Source organism: Equus przewalskii, chromosome 2, assembly GCF_037783145.1.
Source record: "Equus przewalskii isolate Varuska chromosome 2, EquPr2, whole genome shotgun sequence".
Classification (NCBI taxonomy): domain Eukaryota; kingdom Metazoa; phylum Chordata; class Mammalia; order Perissodactyla; family Equidae; genus Equus; species Equus przewalskii.
This window is the reverse complement of record NC_091832.1, coordinates 91615124-91637131: the sequence shown is the minus strand read 5'-3', so window position 1 is coordinate 91637131 and position 22008 is coordinate 91615124. Positions and strand designations below refer to the sequence as shown.

Sequence of the window (22008 nt, the reverse complement as noted above, 5' to 3'; positions counted from 1 at the left end):
ATCATTAAAAACAAGACAACAGGCCCAAAATGGAGTTGCTTGTGCTCAGCACCACATCAGCAAACAGAGACTTAATTATAGTTTCAGCTCTCCCAGAAATGGAATCTTAAACCAGTCAATCAGGAATCAGCTGATCAGTACTAGTGAGGTAATCCACCTGATAACCCCCTGCCATCCCCTTAAAGAAAGTACTCTTGCAATGACCAATTTGTTTTTTACCAAATATAATTTCCTTGCTCCTGCTCTTTTCTGCTTGTAAAAGTCTTTCATTTTGTACAGCTCATCAGAGCACCTTTCTTTTCTGTCTTTTTTTTTTTTTTTTTAAAGCAGAAGCTGCACCCTGGCAGTCTGCAGGCTGAACATGGCCTTTTTTCCTTTTTCTTTTTTTTTTTTTTTAAGATTTTAGGTGAGGAAGATTGGCCCTGAGTTAACATCTGTTGCCAATCTTCCTCTTTTCTTTTCTCTTCTCCAAAGCCTCAGTACATAGTTGTATATCCTAGTTGTAAGTCCTTCTAGTTCTTCTATGTGGGATGCCGCCACAGCAAGGCTTGATGAGTGGTGTGTAGGTCCACACCCAAGATCCGAACCAGCCAACCCCGGGCTGCCAAAGCAGAGCGTGCGAACTTAACCACTACACTACCGGGCCAGCCCTGGTGAACTCCTTTCTCTCTGTTAGACTGGATGCCACGTGATTTATGAATTGCTGAATAAAGCTAATAAGATCTTTAAAATTTACTTGATTGAATGTTGTTTTCTTAACACTATATATGTGTTAGATTCTCCTTTGAACTGTTTAAAATATCGTATTAGTTCCCTCATTAATGAATTCAATAAAATCTTTGATGTGTTTTCATTTTATATTTGTACAAGCGGCATGATTTTTACCTTATAAAAAATATCTTTTAACATTAAGTACAGTATACGCTAAGGACTTTTGAGATACTTGGTGTTTATTTGACAAATGCACAGAACGCTTTTTCCGGCGCCGTGTGCTAAGTGCTTTATAAATGTCAACTAATTCAATCCTCATTACAGCCCTATTTCATTTAAACTTCCCTTCAGCCCTTATTAGTGCATTTTATTAAACTGGGGCTCGGAATCCTGCCCAAGGTTGTGTCATCAGGAAGTGTCCAGGCTGGGAGCCCAGGTGCAGGCCCGTGGAAGGAGCTGGGGTGGGCTGAGGAAGGGACCCCAACTTTGTTTTGTAGGAAGCTGCATCTTTAAAGAGCAAAATGATTGTGCTGACAGAGGGCAGGGGCCCTTATGAATGGGGTGTGCAGAAGAAGGCCCCGGCTGTGGAGGGACCAGCTGTCCCTGGGTCGGGGGGACATTGCTCTGACAAGGGGGAGACCCTAGACTGGCATGGAGACCATGTGGGCTACCACCATGTGTCCTATAGGTGCCAACTGGAAATATTGGGCCACTTCTTTTCTCGAGAGCCCTCTTCCTTCTCAAGACATAGATCCTAGTTTATCTTTTAAAAATCTGTGCTACAAATTTCCACTTATGAGATAAATAAGTCCTGAGGACTTAATGTACAGCATGGTGACCATACCAATAATTTACCAACAATATATTGTACATTTGAAAGTTGCTAAGAGAGTAGATCTTAAATGTTCTCAACACAAGAAAAAAATTTGCAACTGTGTGGTGATAGATGTTAACTAAACTTATTGTGGTGATCATTTTGCAATATGTACATACATCAAATCATTATGTTGTACACTTGAAACTAATACAATGTTATATATCAATTCTGTCTCAATTTAAAAAAATTGATGGTCTCTATAATCATGGGAGAGTCAAGGTGACAGTGGGGTACAGAGGATAAGGCACAATTGGAATCTGCTGGACTTGGGTTCAAATCCTGGGTCTGCCATTTACTGGGAGTTAAGTTAGAATCAGTTTAAATTAGCATTTGGAGCCAGGGAGGGGAATACAGGAGTCCAGAGGTTGGAAGAGAAGGAGGGGAGATGGGTTTCAAAGTGGCTGAAAAGCTGGTTTAACTGCAGGTGCTGCTACTGGAGGGCTAAGCCCACAGCTGAGCCAGAGCCCTGGGCTGGCGAAGAAACAGACTTACAGAAAGTTCAGGAAGCAGCTCCCAGGCCAGATAAAGATCTGTGATTGGCCGCCCAGACCCGCCTGCTTTCCTGATTCCAGTTCCAGAGCAAAGGTCACCCAGCCTCTCAAATCCTCCTTTATTTTCTCCTCCCCTAGCTTTGTTTACCTTATAAGGAGGGTCAGCATCGCAAAGTTGAAAGTGCCTCTGTTATCTTCCCCTCGATTTCTACAAATAGTTCCGTGAACCAGAACGTTCCGTGTGAAAGATGGCTGGGAATTCAATCTTGCTGGCTGCTGTCTCTCTCCTCTCTGCCTGTCAGCAAAGTAAGAGTCCCGGGCAGCGTGTGTGTGTGTGTGTGTGTGTGTGTGTGTGTGGCAGAGGGAGGGAGTCTGGCGTTGAGTTTCTCACTTGCTGGTGGCCCTGTGTGCTCCACGGAGCACACAGTCTGTTCAGGGCCATCAGTGCCTCCTTCTCTGGGGAGAGGCAGAGATTTGGAACAACCCAGGGATTAGTTCTCCCAACAGAGACGTGGTGGGCCCTCCGAGCCCGGAGATTCTGCCTCGTCCGTGGTTATAACCGCCAGCCCGGTGCAAATAGGCATTAGAAGCAGGCTAACCTGGGGGAGTGAGCTATATATATTTTAATTACGAGAGTTTCACAGGTAGCGTAGTTCCTGCTTATAAATCGTGGCTGGGATTACTTGAACCCTGATCTTTTAATTAATGTGTTTTCTTAAATAAACTGCCTATGGCAGTTATGATTATCAGGTTTAAAAAAATCTCCCTGAGAAATATGAGCTTCTGATGAAGTAATTCATTCCAAATTTTAAAGTGCCTCCCCACCGGGATTATACAGTATCGCAACTGCCTGGTGAAGCAGAGGCCTCTTTCTCCACGAGGCTCCCGTTTGCTCAATTCATATTTTCTTACAATGCTGACTTCACATGCTAAATGGGGAGAAGGGTATGAGCGCTGGCGAGCAAGACTTCTTACCAGGGATGTGTATTTCTTTATTTGTTGAAGTGCTTGTACAGGAGGCAAGGCAGGGCTCTGACTGCCGGGTGCCCAGCCAGCCCGAAGCACAAAGGTGCCACAGCCGACGATAAAGGCCAGCCTGCACACATGCTCGATATCTTGCCTAGCCAGGCTGTTTTGTGAGTGTATGAAAATATTATACCTTAAGATACACGTTTGGGGCCAGTGTTGTGGTGTGGTGGTGAAGTCTGGTGCACTCCACTTTGGCAGCCCAGTGGGTGGTTCAGATCCAGGCGTGGACCTACACCACTCATCAAGCTATGCTGCGGCAGTGTCCTACATACAAAATAGAGGAATATTGGTACAGATGTTAGCTCAGGGCAATCTTCCTCACCAAAAAAAAAAAAAAGTTAAAAAGAAGATACACATTTTGTAGTTTGATTCACAATCTTTTCTGGAGTAGAACAGGATGTTTATTCCCAATTTAAGAAGCACTTAGGTCTGAAGGGCTCCATGACAACCCCTAGTTCACATAGACTTACTCATAGGCACTGCTGACCCTGCGCATGCCCTCATGCCGGCACTGCAGAGAGCACAGAAGCGGGTCCACAGATGCCCCAGGCTGACAGAGCCTCTGTTATCCTCACAGAGAGGCTTCTGTTTGCTGGTGGGTCCAGGGAACAGTGTGAACTCCGGCAGAAGGGCGAGCGGCTGGGTGAGGCAGTGGGTGGGAGTGGGAAGGCGGGAGAGGAGACTTGCCGGGGTGGTTTGTGGTGGACAGAGAATGTTTAATGACGGGGTGGGAGAGAGAAAGAGAAGACACAGCTGTTTAGTTGGCATTAAGAACCAGAATCTGCTGCTTTTGCAAAAGTCTGGTGCTTATGGAGATAGGACATCATGCCCCATGGTAGAAGCAGCTCAGGTTTTGAAGATAGACACACTCCTAACTGTCTGGTCCAGACACTTACCAATTGGGTGCCCCTGGCCAGGATATTCTGTCCTTCAGTGTCCTCGTGGAAGAGGGATAAACAGGACTTTGAGTAAGAAGTGCCCGCCAGGGTGCCTGGCCCAAGGTTGTCAGTCCCCATCCTCAGCTGCCTCCCCACAGAGAGAAGCTTCTGCTGGATGGAGAGGTAGCCACAAGGTGAAGAAGCCCAGCTGTGGCTGGGGGGGTGGGGGGCAGTGAGGGGAGTGTCCATTCACTCTCCCCAGCACACGTGTCCCTCTGGAGAAAGCCAGGGAAGAGAAAAGACAGGCAAAACCAAAGGAGATTATTCTCAAGTAGTTTTTAATCAACTGGTAAGAAGGGAAATAAAATTGAAGATCTCCAGAAAAAGTGTTGAAATAACCTTTCCACCCTCATCATGCTGTCCCAAGGGTAGCCATGGTCTCTCTAAGGCTGTGATCCGAGAGAACAGAAAGGGGCTTCTACCCTTAGGGCTGTACTAGCCCAACTGAACCCTTCCTGGGGCTGGGGGTGGGCTGGGTGGGGAGTATTCAGAAGCCTCTCCATTTCCTGAAGCTCGGGCCTCCCACTTGCTGCTCCTGCAGACACGTGCCACCCAGGTGCCGTGCCAGCCTAGAGAAGGACAGCACTTCAAAGCTTTCCCTTATTCAGCTTCATTTTGAAGCTCCAGGTTCATTGCTAACCTCAACCTACAAAAACAGAAACCAGTTTAAGAGGCAAAGCATTTATTTGGGATCAAAAACTTGCAGTTCGGGGAGCACAGATTCAGGTGGAAACCCAAACTGTCCTGCTAGGGAGTAAAAGTCAGGGGCTTTAAAGGCAAAGAAGGGAAATTACATTACAAAGAATTTTAATTGGAGTTGGAGGCAGAAGCCAGTCTTGGCTAAACATTGATTGACTGTTGATTCTATCTTCAGAAAGCTGGCAATCCTCAGTCTTTGCGATCAGGATGTTCGTTCTGCTGACTTCTCAAACAAGGGCTTGTAAAACAATTGCTATTTTGGCCCAGTCCAAGGGTTGACTCAGCCCAAGGTTCAAGACAGCAAGGCAGCTTCTCTGGAAAGCCATTTTAAAACGGCTCCACTAAAGTCAATTTTCACACCAGTGAATAAATCTAGGGGCACACATCTTTCATTCCTGCCGTCTTTAGACAGCTAGTGTTTTCTCCAAGGCTGTGGCGGAGTTAGAAGCAATGATTTCAGCAGGGTCGAGAATAGCAGAGTCCCATTTTTTCCCTCTGTGGATAGACCTCCGTTTTGGCTCCTGCTGGGCCTATGAGCCACTGGTCTCTCCAGATTTATGCTGCCTTGCAAGCATTTAACCCAGGGATGGGAACAGTAATGGCTAATCCCACACTTTTCTTAGCTTTACCCTACTCTCTCAGGCTTCAGTGACGTGACTGCCGTTTGCATGAGGAAGACTCCAGCGCTAAGCGTTTACACACTTCAGATGTTCAGCTCCAGCTTTTAAATCTGAAACAACCGTTTATTTGTAGCAGAGGGGAATTAGGATCAGGGAAGCAGCCCGCTGGGAGACCCTTCCTCAACCAGGCTCAATATCTACTGACTTCTTGTCGGAGGGGAGATAGTATCGTGTTTCAGGAGGAAACACATCACCCCAGTACCATGACACAACGAGAGATTGAAGCTACAAACTTGGTGTGGAAAAGGAAACTATTTTTAAAATGTTAGCAAGTAGGAAATGGATGTTGAGGGACTAAAATAAGTGAGACTAGAATAGTGTTGGAGAGAACTGGTAAGGAACTGAAACTGGAAAAAATAATCTGAAGGGAAATTATAGATCCCAGAAGTTAATTACGGGGTAAAAAGAGGGAGATAAAAACAGGAGGTGAGAACGGCTCACAGAGGAGGAAGTGTGAGTCTGAAAGTGAGAGATTCACAGAACAAATCTCCAGATGCTGGTGATCCTACACCCGCCATCCAGCAAACGGAGGAGGAGAAAGTCATAACCATCTTGTCATAGGGAAACTGAGTCAGGCAGGGAGCCATCATCCTCAAAAGTTTTCTTGTGACCCTCCCCACTGGCCCAGCTCACCCGTAGGGAACCTCTGATCTGCTTTATGTCACTATGGATTCATTTGCATTTCTGAAAATTTTGAAAAAATGAAATTATTCAGTAGTACTTTTTTTGGTCTCGCCTCTTTTATTCAGCATAATTATTTTGAGATTCATCCATGTTGTTTTGTGTATCACTGGTTCATTCCTTTTTACTGTTGAGTAGTATTCTATTGTATGGATATACCACAATTTGTTGATCTACAACTTGTTGATGGACCTTTGTGTTAGGGTTCTCCAGAGACACAGGGCCAATGGAATACATACACACACACACACACACACACACACGCAGATATTTATTTTAAGAAATTGGCTCACACAATAGTGGGGGCTGGCAAATCTGAAATTTGAAGGGTGAGCTAGAAGCCTGGAAATTCCAAGAGTTGTTGTTGCAGTCTTGAGTCCAAAGGCAGTCTGGAGGCAAAATTCCTTCCTCTTTGGGGGACCTCAGTCTTTTCTCTTCAGGCCTTCAATTGATTGGATGAAGCTCCCCCCCGCCCCCCACCTTAAGGAGGGCAACCTGCTTTACTCAAAGTCTACTGATGTAAATGTTAATCACATCTAAAAAAATACCTTCACGGAAACATCTAGACTGGTGTTTGACCAAAGAACTGGGCACATGGCCTGGCCTAGTTGACACACAAAATTAACCATCACAGAGTTGTTCCTAATTTTTGGCCATTAAAAATGAAGCTGCTGTGGGCATTTGTGTACAAGTCTTTGCCTGGACCTACGATTTCATTTCTCTTGGGGAAAAACCCAGGAGTAGAATGGCTGTGTCGTGTGGTCGATGCATGTCTAACTAAAAAATCCCTTCCGAATGTTTTCCCAAAGTGATTGTACCATTTTACATTCCCACCAACTCTGTTTGAGAATTCCAGTTGATTTTATATCCTCACCTGTCTGTCTTCTTTAATTGGTATGATCTGTATTTTTCATTTTAGACATTTTAGTGGGTATATAGTTGTATCTGTGGTTTAAATTTGCATTTTCTGAATGGATAATGATGGTGCACATTTTTAACATTAATTCTTTTTTACTTGCAGGTTATTTTGCTTTTCAAGTAGGAAGGGCAAGATTAAAATACAAAATTATGCCCCCAGCAGTCTCTGGGTCACCAGAATTTGACAGAATATTTCGTGCACAGTAAGTAATGCTTCTCCTGCCCTTCAGAGATCTGGGCCTGCCACACGCACACAATTCCTGACTAGGGGGAAGATGTGCAGAGAAGATAGCCCATTATAACAAAGCACTCTTCACAGCTAAGACCCTTCTTGTGATCCTTGAAGCTTGAAGCGTCCAGTGCACGGAGTCTCTACCCACCTGTATTACAAACTCAGAGAGTGCATTTACGGAAAAGGCTGGGATCTTAGGAAGGACTGCTGTATGGCTAAGAATGGCAATGTGGTTAAAGAGCCCCTTCAAGCACCCTGAGAATTTGATAGGCTTAAGTTGGATTAGTTACACTATCTGTTTTCTATCTTCTCTTTCTTCCTCTCCACTTCAGAACGGAGGTGGGTCAGTATTGTTCTCTGCCCATGAACCATTTCCTAAAGTTAGAAACCTATAAGAAAGAGAAAGCTTTCCATTTCACATGTATTGGTAGCGATTTTGATCATCTTGTGCACCTTGCCTTTTCAGATCCACTGAGAATGTCCCACCATCAACACCATGAATTTGCCTGCTGCAAGACCCTAGGGCTCCTTTATATTTCATTCCCCACACGAAGTGCTTTTAAAACCTTGCGCATATCACCATTTATACATCGCTCGCTTCTTTTATTAACACTTTGGGACTTTTCATCTATGTTCATGATTGAGGTTGGCCTATAATTTTCCTTTCTTATATGGCTCTTGTCTCATTTTGATATCCAGATTACACTAGTCTCTCAGAATAAATTAGAGAATTATTTTCTCAGAGAATTTTAATAAGATTGGAAGAGTGTGTTCCTTCAAAGTTATTAGAATTTGCCTGTAAAATGATCTAAACCTGATGTTTTCCTTGTGGAAAAAAATTTAAAACATGAGATTTGATTTTTCTAATGATTATGGGACTATTCAGTCTTTTTATTATGTTTTGAATCAATTTGGGCAAGTCGTAGTCCTTGAATTGGCAACATTGGTCTCTTGTTTACCTGTTTGCTCCAAGCAGGATTGTACAGACTATTCCTTAGGCTTTGAAGTATGGGATGAATACCACTGGTAGTACAAGAGATAATTTTAAGAGGTGTATAGACACGATTTTTTTAAAAAAAATTATTGTGGTAAGAACATGCAATATGAGATCTACCTACTTAAATTCTTAAGTGTATAATACATTATTGTTGACTGTAGGTCCAATGCCATACAACAGATCTTCTGAGCTTATTCATTTTAGTTGATTGAAACTTTATGCCCTAGATATGATTTTAAATAACATTGAACCACGTGATAAGAAAGTCATTCCCATTTCAATTGTCTTTGAATCTTTATGGGTATGTCAAGTGGAAAGTATTTGTTTGGTGCCAGTATGTCCTATAGTCCAAAATTAATATTCATCTTTCTAAGAGTACTACATCTATGTGGTCTGAAGATAAAGTGAGATGACAAGCCTTATATAAACAAATAACTCTCTGTCCTCAATCCATTCCCAGAGACAACCATTGGCACCTCTTTCGATCACTCCTTTTGGTATTTACGTCCATACTGTGCTTTCACTGCTTTGATTCACAAATTTTAGACATTACCAATTGACTTCCTTTTACGGAAGAAGGAATCTCATGCTCCTCCTCTTCTTCTTTTCTTTATCTCATCCTTCCAGTAAAGTTTCATCACTTTGTCGAGTTAAATCAATAGCCAATGTTTATATTATTGTGATTAGGTAAATAACGTTCAAAGCTGAATCAAATAGTGTATTATGATTACATTTCCTTCTTACGCAACCTTTTGCTTTACCTGGGGTTAATAATCACCTCTTTGTTTTTTCTTTGCTTAGTTTCATCCCTGATTCTTCAACAGAACTGAAAATCTACTCTTAGTACACTCAAATACATTAAGTAATCTAGTCATATATTTGGGTTTTTTTTCTTGGAGCCATCTGCTTGAGGCTTCCATTTTTCTGCTCCATTCTGGAGGTTGATCTTTAGGCCTGCCACACAGCTGTCATCCTGAGACTTCCTGTCATCATCCTAGGAATTTCCCTTATCCTCTACTGATTTGAGTCACCTGTTTCCTGGATCTCATATTTTCCTGTTTATTTGTTTTCTCTCTCATTTTGGTGGAGTACAGCCTATGGAAGCTTCCTGAGAGAAGGTAAATGGTAGGTCAAATGTCGAGACTTTACATTTCTGAAAATGCCTTTATTCTGCCTCACAGTTGATTGATGGCTTGGCTAGACATATATTTCTAAGGTAAAAATCCTTACCCTCAGAATTTTGAAAATATTACTCCATTATTTTTTAGTTTCCACTGATATTGTTGAGATGTTCTGTGCTGTTCTCATTCCTGATCCTTTGGATCAGTTTGGAAACTGGGGAAGCTTTAGGATCTTCCCCTCATCCCAGTGCCTTGAGATGTTATAGTGTTGTGCTTGCTCAGTGAAATTTGGCTTCACTATGCTGAACTCTAGATGAGGCTTTTTCACAGCCTAAAAACCCATGTCCTTCTGTTCTAGAATTTTTTTTGATATTATTATTTTTCCCCAAATTTTCTCTACTTTGTTTTCTCTGTTCTTTCATTCTTCTTTTTTTTCTTTTTTTCTTTTTTTTTGTTTTTGGTGAGGAAGATTGGCCCTGAGCTAACATCTGTTACCAATCTTCTTCTTTTTTTTGCTTGAGGAAGATTGTCACTAAGCTAACATCCGTGCCAATCTTCTTGTATGTTGTATGTGGGATGCTGCCACAGCATGGCTTGATGAGCCATAAGTCCACACCCAGGATCTGAATGCACAAAACCTGGGCCACTGATGCAGAACACACGAACTTAACCACTAGGCCACTGGGCCAGCCACTGTTCTTTCATCCTTAAAACATATATTAGTTGTATGTTGACCTCCTGGACTGCTCACCTAGTTTTCTTTTATCTTCAGTTTTTTACCTTCTTGGACTTTTTTTCTTTCTGGGAAATTTCTTGAAATTCTAACATCTTAGTGATTTTTTTAAAAAATTTCAGATATCAATTTTAATTCTTAAGATTAATTGCTATTCTCTGATTGTTCTATAGTAGTTGTTGCTGCTGCTGTTAAATCATCTTTTTTTAGTTTCATGGATGCAATTTATTCTCTTATGTCTGAGGATTATAATGATAATATTTTGGTTTAAAAAAAATTCGTGTATCATTTTTGTTTCTTCCAAGTTCCTTTTTATTGTCTATCTTGGATTTTGTCTTTCATTTTTACTTTTTATTCACCCATTAAATATTTATTGAGCACTTCTATATACCAGGCACTGTTCTAGTAGCTTGGGATATAGCAGTGAACAAATCAGATGAAGATCCTTGCCCTCTTGAAGTTTACCTTCTAGCCAAGGAAAACAGAAAATGAACAATAAGCAGATAATATTATAACAAAATAACACATTATGTAAGAAACTAGCAAGTGTTAAGATATAAAAGAAAGAGGAGAGCATTGCATGGGGGTATGGGGGTGGGCTGTTAACAGCGTGGGTTGCAATTTTAAAATAGGGTGGTCAGTGTGGGCCCCGCTGAGAAGGTGGCACTTGAGCAAAGGCTTGAAGCAGGTGAAGGAGTTAGCCATGTGAACATGTAGAGAAAACACTCTTGAGGCACAGGGAACAGCCAATGCAAAGACCCTAAATGGGAATGTGCCTGGTGGGTTGGCAAGGAAGTCAGTGCGGCTGAGAGAGAGAGCTGACAGAATGCGGTAGGAGGTGGTCAGAAAGGTAATGGATGGATCACATAGCGCCTTGAAAGCCTTTGTAAGGACTTTGGCATTTTCTCTGAGTGAAATGAAAAATCATTATAGGGTTTTAAGCAGAGAAATTACATGATCTTATGTTTTAAAAGGATCACTTTGTCTGCTTTGCTGAGAGTAGTCTATATGGAGGCATCGGGAAAAGCAGAAAATTCAGTTAGGAGTCTACTGAAAAAATACAGGTGAGAGATGATGGTGACGTGAACCAGGGAGATAGCAGTAGAGATGATGAGAAATCATCAGATTCTGGATGCATTTTGAGGATAGAGCCAATAGAATCTCCTGACATAATAAATATGGAGTTTGAAGAGTCACGAGTGACACTTAGAGTTTTGGCCTGAGCATCCCAAAGGATGGCATTGTGATTAACTGAGACAGAGAGGCTGCAGGAGGAGCAGGTTTGAGGGGAAGACCAGGAAGTTCCCTTCTGTCATGTTATGTCTCAGATGTGGCTCATGCCTCAGCTAAGGCGTAAGCAGTATGATCTACTAAGCTACTTGGATCATTTGTTACTGCAACACAAACTGGCTAATACATTGTTGTTTACACATCCAAGTAGAGATAGACAGTTGGATATACAAATCTGCACTTTAGCAAAGAGGTCTGAGCTGGGAATACAAATTCAGGAGTCATTGGCACATGAAGATGATTTAAAGCCGTGAGACCGGAGGAAATCTTTACGGGAGTGGGTGTAGATAAAGAAGAGGACCAGCAACTGAACCTGGAGTCCTCCGGCCTTACAAGGTCAAGAAGACAAGGGTCCAGCAAACAGATCTGAGCTGAAGAGATCTTAGAGTCTTTACTCGAATGTCAGGTGATTCTTGATTGGCTATCTGTGCAAGTATAAGAAAGAGGCTTTAGAGAGTGACTGGAGGCTCTGTGCGCATGCGCAGGGCTCACTGAGTGGGCATCTTCGCTAAAGGGAGATTGATCAGGAGGCAGCTTTCTACTGGAGGGCCTGCGAATGTCAGCACCTATGTGGAGGTCGTCTTTCTGGAACCATTTAGTTTCTCTAGGGAGAACTCTTAAACTCCCTGTGAGGGCAGAGAGAATAGGGGGTGATGGGGGAGTGAGGGGTGAGGGATGAGGATGGGTATAATGGCCTGACTTCGAGTAGTCTGAGAGTGCGGTGGGTGAAGCACGGAAATTCTCCCACTGTGCAGTATGTGGATTTGCACTGTTTTCAGTACAGAATTTTACACCATCCTCCATTGTTCCTGGAGCCCCCAGAGATTCTCTGGTTCAGTTTCTCCAGACAATAAACCTCCACCTCCTGTGATGGAGGAGTAGGAGGGCGGCTCAGAGGTGGAGAGGAGCTGAAGCCCTCCTTAGACAGTCTTTCAACCAGTTCTTCTGTTTCAGCCTTTGGCCTCCAAGGTACCTGGTACCCCCAATCCTTGAGCTTCTTGGGGTACTGGGAGAACCTCTCTGTCTTCACTGGTTCTTCCTTCTGCAGGCACATAGGTTTCAATTTTCTGCCCTCTGCCAATTTACCTACTATTCCTCCAAGTACTGTCCACTCTTGAGAAATTTGCTAAGATCTCTCTTCCACTGCTGTATCTGCTCCTATTCTCTTTGTTCTTGATGACTTTATATCTATTTTCAGTTCCTTTACAGGCATTTTAGTGAGATTTCAGGAGGGAGAAGAAATTAACATGGGTTCAATCTGCCTTGTTTGGCAGGAAGTCCTCATGATGTGTTCTTGACACCTCTTGAACGCCCATTCTCCTCATTCAGCTGAGAAAGGGTCTCAGGCTCAGAGCCTTCAGCAATCAATAGCATCTAATGAGAATTTGATAACTTTTTGTTTTCATGGGTTTTAGTTTTATGCTTATCTTTTATTTAGAAAGTGATACTCTTTTTCCTCTTGCAGTAGAAACATAAAATTTCATTTTCCCTAATTTGTTTAAATAAAAAAAATAGTTGGTTATAGGAAAATAGTAAGTGGTATAAAGGCTAAAATTTTGGCAGTGATATATTAATGATTAAAGTTTGGGAGACCCCATACCATTTATAAAAATCGTCACAGGAGGACATTGCACATCTTCCCACTTTGTCTTTCATCATCTGAGAACTTCCTGTTGGGGAGCCTTGGGCTCCCAGCAGGCTAAGTCCCTGGGCCACTTCTGGTTCTATGTTTGTTCTCATAGTTTGCACAAATTTGATTTTTTTTTCAAGTTATTGCTCTCTCTCTCTCCTCTTCTTTGCCTGGCCTCCTCTTGTCCTCGGAATAAAGCTGGACACCATTTCCAAACATGCCTCTCAAGTTGTTGTTTATAAAATAAGTATACAAACCCAATTTCCTTGTTGGAAGTGTTTCATTTGTTCTGTTTGATTAGTCACAGCAGAACAGAGAGGGGTTAAAAATCAGTAACCAATCACTGGGGCGGGGATGGGTGGGTGGCGGGATTTGGAGCTGTAAAATACCTTTCAGGGCACAGTAGTAGCTCCTGGATTCTCTCTGAAGGGTGAATGGGATTGGCCCTACTCCACTGCATCTCTTCTTACATATTCCACAGCATAGCCCCCTTCTTGCCTTAGGTTCTAAGGCCAGATTAGATTAGATTCATCGCTAGGGAAACCATTTCGACTTTATCTGAGGTGGTTCAGGCAGGATACTCTGGGATAACCAGTTCATTCCAAAGTCTATTTGGCTACCCATTCTTGTCTTCCAGGGTGGGCTCCCTTGAGCTCTGCAGATCCCTGAGAGGGAATGCACTTTCTTCTCTGGCTCTCCTGGACCAAAGCGTCGAGTCCCGTCAGCCTCCCTTGAAGGTCTTAGGGCCTTGGCTATGACAGAGATGCTGCCTTTTCTCAACTCTTTTCTCCTGCTGCTTTGCGCCAAGCAGAGCCAAGAAGCCTGATGTTATGACTAATTCCATTTTTAAGTGGAACTTGACATCTCATAGCAATCACTTCAAGGTCCCTCTGACCACCACTTATGTACCTGTTTCCTGTCTGAGGTCAGGTTGGATAGTCATTTGCCAAGCAGAGATGATCATTCTGGAGCCTAACATACCTGAGTGACCAGCCCAGGGCCCCTTCCTAGAGTCCTCGTTCAAATTCCTCTTCTCCTCCTACAGGGGGGAACTTAGAGATGACTAGCTCTAGAGTTTTGCAGTCTTTTGACAGAATACATTTTTAAAAATTATGAAAATATGATTTCACCAAGGGCCATTTCTTCATGTTATTGCTGAGCTTGGAAATTCTATCTAGTCTAATTTGAGCACTTTGATCCCTTTAGATTAAGGGCTTTTATAAATCTAAAAAGTAGATCCAAGTAATAAATTGATCTTGTAATTTAAATATATTTCCTCTGGGTCTATCCTCCCTGGAAGAGAATAGCTGCTGATGACCTCACTCTTTTTCATATCTTTGAGGACCCTTATTAAGCGTCTTTCATCTTCTAGATTTTGAGGTTAGGTAGCATTAATTCTTTAGCTTTTTTTTTTTCAATTATTAAAAATTTTGGTTGCTCTCTTTAGACTAAAATTTTTCATATTATTTCTAAACCTGGAATCTAGACATATAGAGTATCCCAACAATGGTTTCATCAGTCTGAGAGGATAGAAGAATTGCCTCTTACTTTGTTCTTGTTGATGCACCCTTGTTTGCTTAATGCTGAATTATTCCGTTCCTGTTCCAGAATTAACCCGCCACAAGGCACAAGTAAACCCAATTGTCATGCATCTGAGTCCTCTTTGGAAATACTAGCCTCTTCTTACTTTACTATAGCTCTGTAATTTTTTTTCCATTTCACTAACTTTTTCTAGTCACTTTGAATTCTAATCTTGAAATTTAGAAATGAAAATTGGTGACCTAAATGTATGTTTAAAAACTATGGAGAAAAGGAAAATGCACAAAGATGATAATTTTTCCAATATTCTGCTAATACACTAGGATTATAGTAATGTGAGTCACCTGCTTTTGCAGTAAGTATAGAAAAGTTAAATAAAAGAGAGACAGTAAGCACATCTCCAGTTTTCTTACAAGTGCACCCATCTTAGACGTTAGCTGAAAGCACAAGATGTACTTATCCACTGAGTTGTAAAGGGCTAGGGATCTCCAAGATGAGAGGATGACTAAATGATGAGTTATTCAAACCCCATCCTCCTCCTCCACAAACCACCTGTGTTGGTCAGCTGGCGCGGCTGTAACAAAATCCCACAGACTGAGCGGCTTCAGCAACAGACATTTATTTTCTCATAGTTCTTGAGGCTGTGAGTCTAAGATCAAGGTTCTGTCCAATTTGATTTCTGGCGAATGCTCTCTTTTCTTGGTTTGCTATGTCCTCACGTGGCCTTTCCTTGGTGCACAGAGAGAGAGCAAGAGAGAGAGAGAAAGAGTGAAAGAGAATCAGTCAGTCTGTCTGTCTGGTGTGTGTTGGCTCTCTGGTGTCTCTTCTTATGACACCCATCCTACTGGATCAGGGCCCCCCCCTTCTGACCTCAAGTAACCTTAATTACTCCCTTCTCCGAATACAGCTGCACTGAGGGTTAGGGCTTTAACATATGAATTTTGGGGGGAGATGAACATTTAGTTTGTGCCACCACCAAATAGCTTCCATCACATAGGCTGGGCGATTCTCAGGTAGTCAGGGGACGAGAGGCAGCTGGAATTTGGATGAACTTCAAGGCTTACTCCCCCTTATGCTCATCCTGTTCCTTATAAGCAGCACCACTGAAGTGCTGGTTAGATTTGCGCCCTCCCACCACCAGTGCATCCTCCCTCTGGTGTCCCTACACGAGGGTTACTTGGCAAGGAGCAATTTAGACAGTTATGGATCTATATAAAAAGATTAGTTCCAGTAACCTCTCCTCCCCAAGGCTTTTCTGAGCATAATAACCTGCTGCTCTGACCCCCAAGCCAGAGTGATAACCCAAAAGGCTTCCCAGTGTCTAAAGTCAACAGAGGGAGGCTGGGTCATTTGTTAAAAGTGCAAGCAGCTCATGGCGGTGTGCAGTTCACTGCTTCAGAGCGAGTCACCGAAACAAGCGGGGAAAGAAAAAGGAGCAGCGAAAAACTTGAAAGAGGAAAACCTCCTTTAAGTTGTCTTGTCTGCTTTTTATTTTGCAAAAGATGTCATACCATAAACACGGCATTGGAAGTGTTCTATGGCTGGTCAGGTTTTCTCCTTTGGCAGATGGTTCAGATTTCCTACGAATAAGATTGTTATAAGCAAAGTTTCATGTTGTGTGTCCATTAGGAATCTATCTATCAAAAAGCAGAAATATTCAGAAGTGTTTTAGTCAGAAGTCTCCCAAGTGATGTGTACACACTGAGGGGGCACATTAGGTGATCTATACTGGGGGTGAGGAAAATATTGGAGCTTCTATTTATATTTATTCTTAAAATATTATCCTTTAATTTCCATTTTGTGTGTGTTTTATAATGTATATGATATTCTTTTCCAGTTGACTGTTTCAGCTGTGCTAATAGATCAACCACATATTCCCAGGGGTTTAACATAATGGGAGTTTACATCTTGCTCATGTCAAGTCCTATACCGGTGTTTTCTGGCCACATGGCCTTCCACATGATCATTTAGAGCCCTAGACTCCTTTCACCTAAGGAGTCTGTCCCCATCCAGGTCCTCAGAGGTTCTCTCCATTCAACCAGTACGTGGGGCGAAGGGAGCTTGGCATACCAGCTGCTTAACTATTTGGTTCAGAAGTGACGTTTTTCATTTTCACCTTCCACTGGCAAGAAGTAGCCCCACTCAATTCTAAGGAGGCTGGGAAATGTAGTCCCTGACTGGGCCGCACCTGCACAGCACCAACTTCACGCCATCTTTGTTGTCAGCCAGCCACTCCTGCTACAGGAGGACATATGTGTATATTTATGAGGCTTATGCAACTGTTAGGGTGATGCAATCAAAGAAAGTTGGAGACTAATGTTTTAGGGACTGCCAGATTTAGGGCTGCCAGACCACAATTTGATTCATTTTTTTCCAAAATGAGGTAAACTTTGTAGTATACTTAATGACTGAGACAAGACCCAAACAGGACACAGTGTGGGACCACCTCACTGCTCCCAGCCCTTGATCCAGGCAGGAATCTGCAGGGGTCACATTCCTGAGCCCCCAGGCACAGACTCCCTTGGAGTTGGGGATGGACCAGGGGGGTTTCAGCAACTTTAACTAGTCAGTCTTCACAGGCTCTGTCAGCCCGTCCTTTAGGGTGATCAACTCTTCCCAGTTTGTCTGGGACTTTCCTGGTTTTCCCACTTAAGTTTCAGGGTCTCAGGAAACCCCTCAGTTCCAGGGAAACTGGGACTCTTTATGGGGGACTGTCCTGGTTTAAAACTGAAAGTCCCACTTTCTGAAAACCTTTTCAGTCCAGGGCAAACCTGGATGGTTGGTCACCCTACTGTCCTTCCAGCAAACACTCTCTCTGTTATTACCCCTGGGTAGAATTTGAGGCCCAGGGTGACATCTGCCTATAACAAAGGAGAAGCTTCTCCCTAATCTTTTTATGGGAAGCTTAAATAGCAAAGAGCACAGGATTATTGTGCAGAGAGGGCTTTAACCAGGGAATGAGTAGACAGACTCTTTTTCCCTCGGTGTGGACATGCAGGAAATGGGGAGTCCACTCATGGTCATAATCAGCCATACCCTCCATTCCCACCCAGGGAAATTGACACAGCTGTGGCCAGCTGTTTTCGGTCTCATTTGGAGATTTTTCCTGAGAATCTCCTGTAATAAGAGGACAGAATATATCTGCCTTCCTGTCCAAAAAGAGACCATAAATTACTTTCATTTTGGTTTTCATGTCAATGTAACTGTAATTGGTCACTGATAGGATGGGTCAGAATGAATTTTCAGAGTTTGGTCCCCTTGAGTTGAACAATGTCTGTTGACAGCTTACTGCAAACGAGCTGTCCTGGGACACATCTGGGCATGGACCAGTTAACTGTGATATGGGGGTCTGGAGGGGCCCAGAAGTGCTGGTGGCAGAAGGAGATGGCCACATGGTGGAGGGGTGGGGGAGGCCATAATGAGCAGCTAGAACGAAATTCCAGTTATTTCCAGGCCAAGCACTACCTGGTGTTTTCAGCAGGTAGCAGCAGAGAAGACAATTAGAAATGGCAGGGCTCCATGACTGGCCATCAGAGAATTATTTTCAGTCTCCGAAAGATGATAGCAAGAAATAGACAAACCCTCAGGGCTTAAGGCAAGTCAGTAAAAGAGAGACCAGGAGAAAAGTACTATGAGCATAGGAGGGGCATGAGGTTGGGGTGAGACCAACAATGACTAACTGCTTGTAGGGAACAAAGGGTCTCCTTTCTTGGGAGAGGAGGCTGCAGAGATACCTACTAAACTGCTCAAGTACTCCAGGCTTTGTCCTTTGGGAGCACAAATGCAGTTACATTCCCATCCTTGCCCGAATCTTCATGACTTCTAACCACCCCTGCTCACCCAGGACCTCAGCACCCTCTTCCCCCAACTTCCCACTTACTTCCCGGAGCCCCAGCTGGCAAGCAATTTAAGGGAGGGGCTGTGCCACTGCCCTGCTCCAGTCCTCCAGTGAGCATGGTACCCCTTCCCAGGTTCTAGAATGTTCCATGACTGCAACGGTGCTGCTATGTGGTCTGTGGCAGAGGGAGGTGAAGGCCATGGCTCTCCCCAGCTCTTTGTCACTTTTGTCATCGAGGTATGGCACTGCTCCTGTCTGGGGTCTCACCAAGTCTTTCATGAATGCCATCCTTCACCTTTCAGCCTGGTCTCCACTCAGTGTGAAAAGAGTTCCTCAGCTTGGGCAGGGGGAAAAGACCCAGTAACATCTTTCTGTTCTCCTCATTTTCTCTCTCTTTCTTGCCCAAAGGCCTTCTTCCTCCTGCACCAAAGAGACACAAGAGCGCACATGCATATCAATGTCTGTGGACAGAGACCACAGAGGCCACAGACCCACAGGTTCTGCCCTCTGCAGTGCAATTTGGGCTTGGCTAGGATGCTCTTAGACAATATTCTCTCTCTTCCCCTACATGCCAACCAAGGTCACTAGTACAGTGGAAAGAAATAGTTCTAGATAGTTAAACCTTTATGAGGAATAAAATGCACTGATTCTGAAGGTGATTTTAAAAAAATCTCATCATGGCTAATTTTGAATTGTGTTTTGGAAAAACTTAACCCTTAAATTTGGAATAACTTAAGGTGTGTTACAAGACTAGATAAAAGATGGGACAATTGTGTTTTGTTTGCGAAAAGGACTGCATAAACTTCCAATGCATGTAGAAAGTAGAGCATTCTTCTGCTGTTACTCTCTTTTACTTCAAGGAAAACAGTTCTCTGGATCTAGCCAAAGAAAGGGAAACGTTAGGAAGCTGTTTATTTTTTAACATAGCTGTGATTTTTCTGACCGCACAAATTTATAAAGTATCTTTTCACTTAACCTATGGTAGCAATTTACAAACTTAAAAGACATTAGTAAAAAGGCAACCATCAGAAGCAAAATAATGCCAAGGATGGAAAGACCAGAAAGAGAAATCTTGATTACTTCCCCCAGTACTAGAAAGTTGTGGTGATGGTTTGTGAGGGTATCACCAGTGTTAGGCTCAAGATGAGACATTTCTTGGGTCAACCGTGGCCTTTTGGGCTGTAAAGACAACTGTTAAAAAATGAAGAAGAAAGCATTTTGCATTCATATCATGCGTTTCTGATTTTCTAGGGGTCTGATGGTCTCCTGGCACTTAGAGGGCCATGTGGGTAACTTCACTGTTGTCTTTGATGGGGGCTGGGGTTAAAAATTTCCACTCATGCTTCAGGACTCTGCCCCAGCGAGGTCTTTAGATGAGCATTGAGTTATGCAGTTTTCTTGCCCAGTTTTAGGAGATGGTTGAATTATTATCAGGGAGCTTTTTCTCATGGAGTTGAGGCATAAACTAATAAGGTTGAGCTGACCCATCCACAATTTCCTGTGACATTGTGGAGAATAGGGGAAGAATTTTACTTTGTAACTGTGCTTTCTTTTTCCCTTTTTTTGTTAGAGATTTTTTTTTTTCGGATTTACTGAGGCATAGTTGACAAATAAAATTGTAAGATATTTAAAGTGTACAACTTGATGATTTGATATACACATAATTTGTGAAAGGATTCCCCCCATCGAGTTAATTAGCACATCTATCACCTCACATATTTACTCTTTTTTTTGGCGAGAACATTGAAGTTCTACTCTCTTAGCAAATTTTGAGTATACAATAAAGTGTTATCAGCTATAAGCACCGTGTTACACATTAGACCCTCAGACTTTATTCATCTAATAACTGAAAGTTTATACGTTTTGGCAACCTCTCCCTATTTTGCTCGCCCCCCGGCCCCTGGCAGCCACCATTCTACTCTCTGTTTCTATGAGTTTACTGTTTTTTTTTTTTTGATTCTACATCTAAGTGATAGCTTGCAGTCTTTATTTTTCTCCATCTGATTTATTTCACTTTGCATAATGCCCTCCTGGTTCATCTGTGTTTTGCAAATGGCAGGATTTCCTTCTTTTTAAAGGCTGAATAATATTCCATTGTATATATATTTACCACATTTTCTTTATTCATTCATGTATTGATGGACACTTAGGTTGTTTCCATACCTTGACTATTATGAGTAATACTGCAGTGAACATGGGAGTACAGATATCTCTTCAAGATAGTGATTTCATTTCCTTCAGATATATACCCAGGAGTGGGATTCCTGGATCACATAGTAGTTCTATTTTTAATTTTTTGAGGAGCCTACATACTGTTTTCCATAGTAGCTGTACCAAGTTACATTCCCACCAACTGTGCACAAGGTTCCCTTTTCTCTACATCTTTGCCAGCACTTCTTGTAGTTTGTCTTTTGGATAATAACCATTCTAATATCCAATTCTAATAGTATATACCATTATAATAGGTATAAGATGGTATTTCATTGTGATTTTGATTTGCATTTCTCTGATAATTAGTGATGTTGAGCACCTTTTCACGTACATATTGGTCATTTGTATGTCTTCTTTGGAAAACTATTCAGGGTGTTTGGTCATTTTTAAATTGGGTTATGTGGATTTTTTTGCTATTGAGTTTGTAATTATTCCTTGTATATTTCGGATATTAACTCCTTATCAGATATGGTTTGTAAATATTTTCTCCCACGCCCTAGGTTGCCTTTTCATTTTGTTGGTGGTTTCCTTTGCTGTGCATATGTTCGATGTGTGTCACATCTTTATTTTCGTTTTCATTGCCTTTGCTTTTAGTGTCAAATCCAAAATATCGTTGCCAAGACTAATGTCAGTGAACTTTTTCCTCTATGTTTTCTTCTAGGAATTTTATGCTTTCAGGTCTTGTGTTCAAGCTTTTAATACATTTTGAGTTGAGTTTTGTATATAGTGTAAGATAGCGGTCCAGTTTCGTTCTTTTGCATGTGGCTGTCTAGTTTTCCCAGCATCATTTATTGAAGAGACTATCCTTTCCCTATTGTATATTCTTGACATCTTTGTTGAAAATTAATTGACTATATATGCATGAATTTTTTTCTAGGCTCTCTGTTCTGTTCCACTGATCTATGTGTCTGTTTTTATGCCATTACCATACTGTTTTGATTATTATAGCTTTGTAATACAGTCTGAAATCAGAATGTGTGATGCCTCTAGCTTCGTTCTTCTTTCTTAAGATTTCTTTGGCTATTCAAGGTCTTTTGTGGTTCCATATGAAATTTAGGATTTTTTTTTCTATTTTTGTGAATGATGCCATTGGAATTTTGATAGGAATTTCATTGAATCTGTAGATTGCTTTGGGTAGTATGGACATTTTAACAATATTAATTCTTCCAATCCATGAGCATGGAATATCTTTTCATTTATTTGTGTTTTCTTCAATTTTTTCATCAATGTTTCATAGTTTTCAGTGTGTAGATCTTTTCCTTCCATGATTAAATTTATTCCTAAATATCTTATTTTTTTCATGCAATTGTATATGGGATTGCTTTCTTAATTTCTCTTTCTGATGGTTTGTTATTTGAATATAGATGCACAACTGATTTTGTATATTGATTTT

General features: G+C 42.1%; 1 protein-coding gene across 1 annotated transcript in view; it reads left to right on the top strand.

Moving 5' to 3' along the window:
* Nucleotides 1-299: 299 nt before the first annotated feature.
* MGST2 (microsomal glutathione S-transferase 2) overlaps nt 300-22008 on the top strand; it is a 30364-nt gene continuing 8655 nt past the window's right edge. The window contains exons 1-2 of the mRNA XM_008520274.2: nt 300-2385; nt 7128-7227. Coding sequence (XP_008518496.1) covers nt 2328-2385; nt 7128-7227 — 158 coding nt within the window. The 5' untranslated portion in view covers nt 300-2327. The remainder of the gene's footprint in view (nt 2386-7127; nt 7228-22008) is intronic.